Source organism: Mastacembelus armatus, chromosome 1, assembly GCF_900324485.2.
Source record: "Mastacembelus armatus chromosome 1, fMasArm1.2, whole genome shotgun sequence".
NCBI classification, from domain to species: domain Eukaryota; kingdom Metazoa; phylum Chordata; class Actinopteri; order Synbranchiformes; family Mastacembelidae; genus Mastacembelus; species Mastacembelus armatus.
Window position 1 is genome coordinate 21,626,267 of NC_046633.1, and position 13,203 is coordinate 21,639,469.

General features: G+C 37.6%; 1 protein-coding gene across 1 annotated transcript in view; it reads left to right on the plus strand.

Moving 5' to 3' along the window:
- tusc3 (tumor suppressor candidate 3) overlaps positions 1-13,203 on the plus strand; it is a 73,101-nt gene that overhangs the window by 39,252 nt on the left and 20,646 nt on the right. Inside the window, exons 4-6 of the mRNA XM_026303443.2 lie at positions 1,562-1,702; positions 4,380-4,520; positions 4,856-4,945. Coding sequence (XP_026159228.1) covers positions 1,562-1,702; positions 4,380-4,520; positions 4,856-4,945 — 372 coding nt within the window. The remainder of the gene's footprint in view (positions 1-1,561; positions 1,703-4,379; positions 4,521-4,855; positions 4,946-13,203) is intronic.

Consider the following 13,203-nt stretch of genomic DNA (forward strand, 5'->3'; position numbering starts at 1 on the left):
CTCTGGAGTCAAATACAGATGGGTGTCAAAGGAAAAAAACAACATAAAATGTCTTGGTAAAGTGTTGGTCCACCAACTACGCTGTGCTTTGGCATTGATTTTAGTCTCTGGACTCTACTGGAGGAACAAACACCATTCTTCCTTCATTTGGTGTTTTAAAGATCATAGTGGAGAGTGCTTTCTAAAACCGTTGCTTCAGAATCTGATCTGATGGCTGCGAAGGCATATGATTCACATCAAATTTCTCACTCCTCAGACCATTCACTGACCTCTCATGCACTATGGATGGGAGCATTGTACTGTGGAAGAGCACTCCCATCAAGATATGAATGTTTCATTATAGGATAAAGGTGATCACTCAGAAGAACTTTGATATGCAGTGACCCTTCCCTCTAATGCAATAAGTGGACCCAAACCATGCTAGCAAAATGCCACCCACAAAATAGCACAGACAGTGAGTCCTACCATTGTATAGGTTAAATATTCATTCTTTTTTTTTTCTTGTTAATTTGATGCCCATCTATACTCCTATTTATTGGTGCATTAGCTGGCTGCTGAATGGTATAATAATTTTAGAAAATTTAAACATGACTGTGTGGCAGGCAAAAAGGGAATTAGTATGTTAGTATAGAATTTATTTCTCAGCACACCAAACAATTAAGTATTTAGCCACTGGATGATTCACTGTTTAGACTGGAAACATATGATGCAAAGTGATCAAGAGGTTAACCTGTAATTCAAGCACGACATCAATATGATGATTAATGTACTTTGATCTATAGATCTGTTTTTATCTTTTGGTTAGCCTACTTCCAGTGTTCATTTCGTTATAATTTTCGTCAACGACAAGTTTTCAATGACGAAAGCGAGACGTTAACTAAATAAAAATCAAGTGATGACGACGAAAACTATAATTAAAATATATTGACATTTTCGTTGACTAATAAAAACGAGACGAAAATATGAGTGAGGGACGTTTTTAGAAAAGATCCAATCAGAATTAATCTTGTAAGACACATTTGAAAAGTAACTGATCCACCTAGTGACACGGGATTCGCGAGTACACAACATCTTGTAGCCTATAGCCTACACTGGGTGTCTGTCTGACTTAAACTATAATGAAAATATATGGGTCAGTTTCATCTTTGATGCAATGGCATTACTGCTAAATACAGTTTTTCTTTTAAATATTTTGGAGTTGACCTTTTGCTTTAAAGAATGAAGAATGTAATATACAGGTTATAAATAATCTAATCTAATAATCTATCTATTTTTTTGTCTTTTATGGTTAGGCCATATTCCATATATATTTAATGAAACTTGTTTTTAATTTTAATTTAGAATATTTTGTATATTACAATAGTTTTACTAAATTACACTTAAATCAAACAAAACAAAGCAGATGACTAAAATATGACTAAAATTAAAATTGCATTTTAGTCAAAAGACTATGACTAAAACTAAATTAAAATCTGATGTCAAAATTAACACTGCCTACTTCATAAGTTTGACAAGTCAATGATGGCATTAGCTTGACATCCCTTTCTCTCTTTCTCTTCAGCTGAACATGAACAGTGCTCCAACCTTCATGCATTTTCCAGCTAAGGGAAAACCCAAGAGGGCTGATACATTTGACCTGCAAAGGATTGGCTTTGCTTCAGAGCAGCTGGCCAAGTGGATTGCAGACCGCACAGATGTCCAGGTACTGCACAGTCAACGTATTTGCTTACAAACCTACACATTTGTATGAAACAGAAAAAAGTTTGTACAGTAAATATACCCAATGCAGTTCTTGTTTAGACCCACATTCCACAGACTCGAGACCTGTTCACGCTCTTCCTGACCTGAGCATAAACGCCAAATCAGGAGCGGTCGGGAGAAATTTCATGAATAATCCCTTTATCCACACATTACTCACGCTTCAATCATGTTCCACCTACGACCAATATGCTTAATTTACAATACATATACAGCCAAACCCTGAGTCATTTGCCGTTCAATTCACATCTTGCAGACTTTGCACAGGGAGACATCTTGTGATAACGAAGCGGTTGGTTGATGGGAGCTTGGAGGTGTTGTTTGGTTGGCAGTCAAAATTGGAATGGAATTGGAATTATACAATGCAGACGGCGTGACTTAGGCGGCAGTTACTGGCGCTCTTTAGAGGTTGGGCGAAGTTTTTGTGCAGGTTCAAAGACAGCTCCTGACTATACCGCTGCTCCATTTCCAATCAAAGCCACCCCATTCCCATTTAGATCCCAACCCAAGCCGTCCTCTTCCCATCGTCTTGAAAATGCCCAAAATTTCGAGGTCGGGAGCGGGAGCCTGTGGAATGTGGATAATACATGGTAGTTTCCTTTAATCTCTAGTCTGGCGTGTAGTCAGACATGCTTTTCAAAAACAAATCAAGAGTAAACATAAAGTCATATTGACTGACAGGTCACTCTGGACAGTTTTGGTGAGGCACCCACCCTACGTGCACCCACAAGCGGAAATGGCATCATCTCGTGTAGCACATGAATGCATTAATGGTGCAGTGAGTAAAATGTTAAAGATTTACCAGCATCTAGTGGTGAGATTACAGAATTCAACCTTCTGAGACAGACAGAACAGATTTTCTTGGAATTGCACCAAACGGGTTGTGTGACAGATGTGAAGACACCATTGGTCTTTGCAATGCCAGATTAAATGATGACCAAGTTCTACCATTTTAAGCTTCAAGGAACAGGGGGCTGCAGTATTCTCATGATTGTTGGACACCTTTGCATGGAAACAGTTAAGTTGTTGAAACCACCAGTCAACCATCAAACTACAGTTTCTGCTGATGGATCTAGATTCAAAAGGCTGCCTTTTAGAAAAGGCGAAGGGAGCACTTAGACTAAGTGCTAGCTTTTAGGCACTTCAGTGTGACTTTACCATGGGAATAAAGAAGAAATCAGTAAAGGAAAAGGAAAGACAATACATTACATAATAAAAATATGAGATGTATAAATTTATGTGAAAGTCAGTAAGATGAGTTTGTGTTTTGATTTTGTGCTGCTATTGAGTAAAAGAGTGGCAATAAGGATAGATTATAAGGGGTGAGGAGCTTGGACTGTTGTGTAAACATATCAGCCATTAGTTCTTGCATTTAGGTCTTAATAGCATTTATATATTGTATGTGACACCTACAGTTCACAAAAAATAATTAGTCTGCCCCTGTCCAGTGTCACTAAAAAAAGTCACATTAAACTTTGCCAAAGAACATAAAAGAAGCACAGTCTTTGGTCATATGAAATTAAAAATGATTTGTTTGGATCAAATGTGGTTCAGCATGTTTGGTGTTGATTTAGTCAGGACTGCACAGGGCTAACTGTGAAACATGGAGCTGGAAATGTGCTGCTGTAGGACTTCAGAAGTGCAAAGGGTATAAGGGAAATTACATACAGAAATTACATAGTTTTTATACCCTAATACTTAATTCAAATGAAATGGAAAATGTGACTCCCAAACAATGTAAAAACTGGAAAAGAGTTTTCAAAGAAAAAGATGACCTTGTCAAGTACATATGTAGTCTGACTTAAATCCAATAAAACACCTCTGGAGTATGTTAAAGCAGAAGGTAGAAAAACAAAACCCCTCCAGCAACGATCAGCTGAAAAAAAATCCATCCTTGAAGAATAGCAAAACACAGATTGGTGTAAGATCAATTATCCTTGCCCAGTAGGATCAAGTCTGTCATAAAAAAATAAAGATGGAAATGAAATTGGATTTAAAAAGTACTGATTCTGAATGGTGTCCTAATTTTTGTTGCAGTCAGTGCATTACTCATATTAATCCAGGTGACACAGGTATCATGATACCTTTAAGTAATCCTGAAAGTTCCTTTTACAGCTTTATCCTTGACAGATGACACCTCCTGAACATCCTGGTGCCATTATGTGACGGTGTGTGATTTTGTGTCACAAACAAAGGGGAAACACATTAACTTGTATATTTATTTTTGATTTACATGCTAACACATTTAGGTGCATTCATCCTTTGCTTCTCACATAGTTATCACAAAAATGATTTCACAGATTTTAGATTTGTTTGAAAACCTAATTTTATGAATTGGAATTTAAATAAATGGCTTTGACATTTTAAAACAGCCTCATACTATATGTGCTTTTCTTATAGTCAATAAAAAATGAATATTTAAAATGCCTCAAAGATTTTAACATGCTTTTTAAGATTAACATCTTATTGTCATGCTTTCTTTCTTCTGTGATTTTCTGGATTTCAGAGGTTTTCAGAGCTGTTTCTTGTAGCTATTTTGCTCGTTTTTCACAAGATCTGGGTGCATTTACAGTGTATCAAGATAAATGAAAGTTACATGGTGTTGATCTGTCTCTCTCCAGATCCGTGTCTTCCGCCCTCCTAATTATTCGGGAACAATTGCTCTGGCTCTTTTAGTTTCTCTGGTTGGAGGTCTGCTTTACCTGAGGAGGAACAACTTGGAATTCATATACAACAAGACTGGATGGGCCATGGCTGCACTGGTATGACACACGTGCACACACACACACACACACACACACACACACACACACACACACACACACACACACACACACACACACACACAGTTTTAAATGAAACCTTTTGGGGGAGAGGTTAGATATGTGATCTGTGAAAAAAATGTACACCTTTACATGGCACAAGTCAAGTTAAAGTGTACTGGAAAGAACCTGAGTTGAATAACCTTACCTCATTATTGGAGTTTTCCAATGTGTATAAATTTCAAGCTAACTTATTTCAAATTCTGATAATAATGCCAATATTTCTACCCTATGGATGTTTAATTCACATTCTTCTGTCTGTCTTTTTATGATAGTGTGTAGTTTTTGCAATGACATCTGGTCAGATGTGGAATCATATCAGAGGTCCTCCCTACGCCCACAAAAACCCCCAGAATGGACAAGTGGTATGAGTCAAAATGTTTTTTGTTCATTGCTTTCTCCATTTTTTTCTTTTCTTCTTTAGATGACTTTTTGTTCTTTCATTCAACCTTCTATCTCTTTACTACCTTCCTTTATCTTCCATTTCCAATCCCTCCCAAGCTTTCCTCTTTCCTTCTTATCTTGTTTGTATCATTCCTTATTTTATTTACGTGTATATGTGTTTTAAGGGGGAAAAATGGTTAAGCTTAATCTGTTTTACAGTGTAGTCAGTGAGGCTGTCTTAGATCAGTGATAGGAGCATCTGTAATGCTCTTAGCTGTAAGTTAAATATACTCTATGCCATTACCACTTGCTTACAGGTCAGGGTTGGGACAAAGTGTGTGTATGTGTGTGTTTCTAGACAGCTGGGAACAGTCACTGTGTGTTAATATCACCCTAGAGACATGTCAGAGTCATCTCTCTCTGTCTCTCTATCTCTGTTTTATTTTATTTTATTTGTCTGCCTCATTGCAACTGCTTTTGCACTTGCCAAAATGTGCACAAACACCGACACACACACAGCATTTGCAGATAAAGTTTTGCTGATCATCATTTAGGTTTGCTCACTCGAGTGTGAAATTAAAATGAAAAATATGAGAAAAACTTTCAAAATCAGGGAAGAATTAGAGAAAGGACTGGGAAAGAGGGAAAAATTAAGAGGAATCAACTAAAGGAAGAATAATTTTTAATTGTAGACTTGTGTCTATAGTATTTTTTTTTCTGATCGATACCTGGTGTGCAATTAAACACACACAACACTGAGTGGTGCAAGGGACATAGACACAAGTATACAGGGCAGCATGGTTGTTGCAGGAAAAGTTAATTCAGCTCATACAGGGACTGAAAAGGATAGGCATCTGCTATATCCAGTGCTTTTAGAGAATACATAAAAACACATAGCAAAGGGGGGTGCATATACACATGCACACTCATAAGAGCAAAAGAAGAGGAAAAAAAATTATAAAAGCATTACAACCTCTCTCTTACACTTTTGTTACTTCTATCCCTTACTGTATGGTTCTTGTCTTGTTCTGTGTAAAAGGCACTCTATTTGTCAGGCTCTGTTGGCTTTCTCAGCCATTTTTTGGTCTGTTTGACAGCATATAGGTTACACCCTCATCCCCTGCATCTACTTTGACTCGCAGACTTCACGCTTTCTGTCTTTTTCCACGCTATTTCCCTATCTAAATATTGTCACATTATACAATTAGATGACAAATATCTATTAGACACTTGACAGTCTGTCTGTATATCACAATGTCACAATCTGTAATTGTCAGTGTGACAGCTCTCACCTCACTTTTCACTCTGTTCTCATTAGTTATCAGCAGTTACAGTTACATCAGGGCCTTTTTTAGGATTGGGGCAATTGCAGAGCCATATAAAAATATATTAAACTATATTTGTTATTTTAGAATCTAGAGAGTTTTTATCTTCATCTTATGGGATTAGTTGTATGATGGGTCAACAAAGTTGGTTCTCCTTGTGTTTGTGTGGGTTTCCTCTCACAATCCAAATGCAGTTTAGGGTTACAGTACTGTAGGTTAATTGGTGACTCTAAATTGCTACTTGTTGTTTCTGTGTGTCAGCCCTGAGATAGTCTGGTGATCTGAACAGGGTGTACCCGCCTCTTGCCCAATGTCAGCTGGGATTGGCTGCAGCTCTCCTGTGACTCTGGATGTTCTAGGATAAGTGGTTGATGTTAGATTGATAATGGTTGGTTGTATTGGTTGGTTTCTTTTTTCCTTTATTTATTTATTTAATATATAGTTTGGCATTTACCAGCCTTGATTTCATGTTTTATTCAGATTTCTTTCATGCATTCTTGCCTGCCGTCATAATGACTTGCTCTTTTCCATTTACTCTCCTGCTGTGTCTCTTTTTTGTCTTTGCTCTCTCTTATGCCTCACTTTTTCACATCTGTTTGCCCTCATACTGAGTTGTAGTCTTTGCCAGAGTGCAGCCAGCTGGTTTAAAACATTTGCTCTGCTGCTTCTTTGCTCTCTTCCTGTCTTGTTCTTGCCTTTGTATGAACTGAGCAGAGTGATGAGGGCAGCATTAAAGCTTTGACATACTCAACTGTTGGAACCGCATTTTAAATAAAGAAACTACGTCATGTTGAAGTTGGGAAACCACTAGCTTAACTAGAAAGTCGAGGATTAATGGTTTGAGCTTTCATTAAACTACAAATACAACTTCTGAAGAAAGTAAAAAGAGTCAAGTTAAAGGTTTTAAACTGTCATTACAATTTGTCACTTTGATTAAATTTTTTCTGTTTTTATTCATCTAAAGCCAGTCAGTTAGCTACTTGTTGTGGTCTTAGTAAAGGGAGATTTGTCATCTTCATCCACTGGTATCAATCATGTGTCATTTTGAATGAACCACTGACAGAAAACCAGTGATTTTTGTGAAAATTCATTTCTGGAACACTATGTAGTACAACCTTTTTTAAATTATGTGCAAAATCCATTTTTTAAAAATAATTTTAAAAACAGTCTTTACAGTGCGGGTCAGTTTTGACCTAATTTAGTGTAGCTTGTATGAGAACATCAGTACTGCTGCTGCTGCTAGTGTGATCCCTATATGAATGTTTTACCTGGTTTATACCTGATGAGAACTAATAATTCTAAGAGTCTAAGAAGTCAGTTTTTACCACTCCACATATTTACAACTGTAAGAACACTGTGCCCACTTTATTAAGCATTTGTACAGTCTAATGTATATTAAAATATGTGAAAATATTGCAGGCTTGCTCTGTTATGCTCTAACTACTTGTTAGACCCCACTACAACAACAGCCTTGCTGATAAGCTCAGTGACATACAGTACATGCATTAACCCAACCATACTGAATTTTCTTGGACTTCCAGATTGCTATATCGACCAGTAAGGACAGACCTGCTTAAATGACCCCCATATGTTTCTTATTTCCTCTCTTCTTTCACAGCTTTTGACCTCCATCCTACCCCCTTCTCTCTTTTAATCTTTCTTTTACCTCTCTCCACCCAATAATATTGAAAAAACATCTATTTTATTTTTCCTGTTCTCCTTCCCTCCTCTTTTCATGTTATAGTCCTTTGTCACCCCTTTCTAATTCCCCACTCCTTTCTATCCCTCTCTCCCCAGACAGTGTAATTCCTTTAAAATGATGAGCAAGCGAGGCCAGGTAGACTATATTGAAAGGATTTGTCAACTGACAAATGGCATGACCAGCAGATGAAATTGTAGTGAGCGTCTCACTGTGCAGACAAAAAAATACTGCTAGCACATATTGCTCAGTCTCACGCACACACACTACAAATGGGACACAGTTATAGTTGTAACAGACATGTACTGTATATACACTATGACAGATCATACCAAAACCCATTTACACAGGTACTACTACAGACATTCACACACGGTTTAACTAAACTCATACTCACATCTCAGGAAAGACTCAAAATTTAATAATAGCACGGGGGAAATTCTGCATCCAGTGTGTCTCTTGGTTTTCAGTATGACCAATCACTTTCTTATTTCCACATTATTGGCTGATGACATTTCCATATTTCCAGCTGATTTCACAGGATTGGTTGATGGCTGTTGGCATCTGTTGGCAGCAGACCTTTCTAGATTATTGCTAACCTTTCATATTAAAATAAAAACATTGCTATCACTTTTATTGGCAAATAGTTGACTTTGGCTTGCAGAGGACATCAGTGCTGTGTGTGCAAGAATGTGAGTGCTGCTTTATTTTGCCTCTACCTGCGCACCTCTTTTGTGTGTGTGTGTGTGTGTGTGTGTGTGTGTGTGTGTGTGTGTGTGCAAGTGTGTGTGTGCAAGCATTTGATTGAGTGAGAATGCTTGTGTGTTTATCTGTGTGTTTTGAGCCGATATGAAGTGAATTGAACAGCGTAGTGAAGCAGTGAAATAAATTGTCCTTTAGGCTGGATATTTGTTCAGAGCAGTAGACACTGGCCATCCCTCTCTCTGTCTCTCCACTCAGCCACTAACACCCACACACACTCATAGCCATATACAGGGTGATTGGAACCATTGTTTTTAGCACAAAACTGTAATTAAGCACCATACATCAAACATATTGAGTATATCCTGGAAGTGAGAGAGAAAGGGTGAGGAGATCAATGTGCAAACCATGTCAATCTTATGTAAAGGTATATGGGGGGTAGTCATGGCCTAATGGATAGAGAGTCGGACTTATAACCTGAAAGTTGTTCGAGTCTCAGGACCGGCAAGAATTGTCGTTGGGGTGGAGTTGAATAGCTAGCGCCCTCTCCACCTTGATACCATAACTGAGGTGAGACCCTTGAGCAAGGTACTGAACCCCCAACTGCTCCCCGGGCGGCTGCCCACCGCTCCGGGTGTGTGTTCACTGCTGTGTGCGTGCACTTTGGGTGGGTAATGCCATTGTGTGTACCACATGTATATCACAATATCACAATCAGTAATTGTCTTAATCTTAACATAGCTCCAACAGAGGAGGAGAATAGATGTTGCAACTGAGCTAATCAGCTAATAGTTTCCTCTATTCTGGGCTCTCCCCTTTTCTAAAAGGTCAACATTGTCAAAACAGCTTGTTATTGATCAACAGTTCAACATTTTTGGGTCAAAGGATTTACTTTCACCTCGTGAGAAGATGTACAGATTACGTGGATTAAATTTCACTTACAAAATATGCAAGTTAAAATGTTGTATTGTCTGAGGTGTGACCTTTGGACTGCAGTCTTACACACACACACGCACACACACACGCACACACACAGACACACACACACACGCACATTTGTTTCATTTTTCAGATCACTTTACACTGACTTATTTAAATTTCCTGCAGACATACCACAACCTCTACTTGCCTAACCTTAAGGTTGACCAAACCTTCAGTAATGCCATACACACATACACATAAATGCTCAAATTGAGCTGTTGGTCACTGAGATCGCTTATTGGAGCATTTAACTGCTTTGCCTTAGGGGAGTAACAACACTGTTGAGATAAAGTTGCAACTTTTTCTTTCTGTGGTTTTTGCCTTAACCCCTGCCTCAATTGACTCAAACAGTCTGCAGATTGAACCAGCAAAGTCACAAGCTGTGTGTGTGTGTGTGTGTGTGTGTGTGTGTGTGTGTGTGTGTGTGTGTGTGCGCGTGTGTGTGTACACACATTATTTTTTAAACAGTTCATTGTCGGCAATTGAAATCCTCCACATATCCTAGAAAAACAAAACACAAATAAAACTGTCTCTATTGAGAAAATGAGAAGTCACCTCATTTCACAGATTGACTTGTTTGGGGGAGGGGGGGGAGAAAACTGGTTTTAAATGACTTTAATTGACTCTTGGGTAATTAAAGTGAATGAACTGCATAAACAGTGCGTAGATAATGAGATTTTAAAGTATCACCTGAATTCTTAAAATATAGTCATATTTGTTCAAATGAAGGATTCAGTAAACCTGCCCATAGTTTACCTGCTGTTCTGAATAAGTTACCCCCCCATAGCTAAGAGATCTGGTTAGTAAGACATTAAATTGTGTGTTGCAGTGTCTTTCCTCTTCAACTAACATATAGTTAAATTCCTGTATTCTAACTATTATCTGATATTTACCGTTGACCCAGGACTGAGCCCTGCTGTGTGAATGACAGGTTGCATGTTCTTTTTGGTTCCTGAAATCATTTGTCCCTCTCCCTTGGCTTCCTCTGTCACACTCTTGCACTCATTTTATATTTTAGGTATTTAGCTGACAGTATCACCCAGATGTACCTATTTCCTCTATCATTATATCCATTTTCAACAGCACACAGTGAAACCTACACTTTGTTTATAGAAATGAAGCACATATTTCTGCTTCACCTCTTTCTTTCTGTTACTTCCTCTTTATCCTCTCTGTTCTTTCTGCTTTGTTAACTTTTCATTTATCCCTCTTCCTGTCTGAGTACCTACTGACCTTTTCCAAGCAAAACACAAGCAGACACACACACACACATACACACATGCACTATTCACACAAATGCATGATACAGGATGGAAAGGGATGAATATAGCTATTTTTAAAAGGTTATATAGCCCACAGCTGTTATCAGCTAACTGTACAATAGTTTGTTTTTGGACAGATAATAGTCAAGTCAAGGGAACAAGGAACACAGTATGCTCTTTGCTTATATACAGTACTTTACTTTGAGTAATCAGTAATGACTTGGATTGCCTTTCATACCAACTGTTTTTGTCCATGTATGTTTTCTGTGACAATAGCAATCTAAGATGTGACACATTGAGAAAATCAATGGCAGCCACTTTTCCAAGCTTTAGCTTAATTCTAAAACAGCATTTCATAAGTAAATGCATATTATATGTCTGCATCGGTGCAGACAACAAATTTGATTTATAGTCTGACAAATGGTTGTTTTATGCAGTTTTTATACAAACAAGTTTTTCTAATGCCAGTGTATATGAATGATTTCATGTACAGACACACACACAGGCTGCTCACATCTTTTTTTTGTGTGTGTGTGTGTGTGTTAGAAAGAATGCAGACTTACTTATATAACCGAAATGTTTAGCGTAATGAAAATACAGTAGTGAATTATCCACAGGGGAGATGTTTGGTGAAGGTCTAGACATATTTCAGAATCCTAACAATGATATTTAGATTTTTGATTGAACTAACCTTTTACCATCTATTTTCTCAAGACCCTCTGGAGGTGTAATCTCATCAGTGAGAATATATTTTGCAAGGATGTTTGCATATCTTTGTGTTTATCCAGTGCATTTTAAATGTATATTACATGTATGGTAACTAAAATGGTAGCTAAAGTTTTCTAATCTAATTTCAATTTTTTTTTCACACATACAACAGCACCATCTCATTTAAAGACAAACAGACTTGTTTTAATATGTTTTTAATATTTTAGGATTATTGGGGATCTTGAAAAACATTTTTAGATTAATGAAGCAGTAATATACTTGGTAGGCTTGACTAATAGAGGTAATTCTGCTTGCAATTTTAATTATTTTATAGTCACAAAGATAGTAGTAGTAAGCCACTTTGCTGTTGGTGACATTTCTTCATTATGCTCCCCTATACTCCATGCCAGTGCCATACTCACAAAATTGTTTCCACAGCTGATTTTAATAATTATATACTTTTTAAAAAATCAATCTGGCTTTCGCTTTTTGACAAGCACAGAGACTGTTCTGGTCAAGGTCATAACTGACCTATTGATTGGCACTTATTGGCTACTTATGCAGACTTGATCTCCATTTTAATTCTCCTAGACCTCATTGTTGATGCCACAGACGACATTGTCTTAATCAGTAGACTGAAAAATTCTATTTACATCTGTGATGTGGCTTTGGACTGACTGATTTCGTATGAGTCCAAAAGGTCCCTCTCTGTTAATGCTTGGAGATGCCCTCTCCTTTTATGCTTCTATCTTCTGTGGGGTCCTTCAGGAGCTCTTTACTTGGCATCATTGTATTTACAATATACATGCTACCCCTGAGGAAAATCACGCATAGAGATAAGATTTGTTTCCATTGCTAAGGTAAAAAACTAAATGCCAGTGTATATCTCCATAAAGGCTGGTACTGCTGTCATTTATTATGTCATGTCCTGATGAAATAAAAAAATGGATATCCGATCATTCCTTGTAGTTGAATGACTCCATCAAAAACAATTGTCCCTGAGCACTAATGCATTAACAGTTCATTAACTCTGCTAAGTGTCTTATCTAATAATATTAAAAAAGGTGCCAGTATAGACAGTCATTTTTGACACAAAGTTGTCCAGTGAGTTGGAATAGGTGTGCAATCTTGCTTTGTCCAACTCAGAAATTTAAGCACGATCATGTAATTCTTTTTAAATCTTCAGCTAGAAAAGGTCACCCATGCTTTTATCTTCTCCACAGCGGACTGCTGTGATGCTCCTTATTCTGGTATCAGCAGGTTTTATTCAAAAACTAGAGCTGCTACAAAATGATGTTGCCAGACTTTTAACACATGAGAGAAGTGACCATATCACACCAATTCTTGATGCCCTTCACTGGTGATCTGTGAGGTTGAGAATTGATTTTAATATTTTACTACTTGTTTTTAAAGCCTTAAGTGGTCAGGGTCCTTCTTATGACTGTAACCTACTATCTGCCTGTTGGTCTGTTTGCTGTGTCTAATGGTTACAAGTTTTCAACTTGTTACTACAGGTGACTTGAACTTTCAGCAGGAAAAGCAGGAACAACTTCTACTTCTTC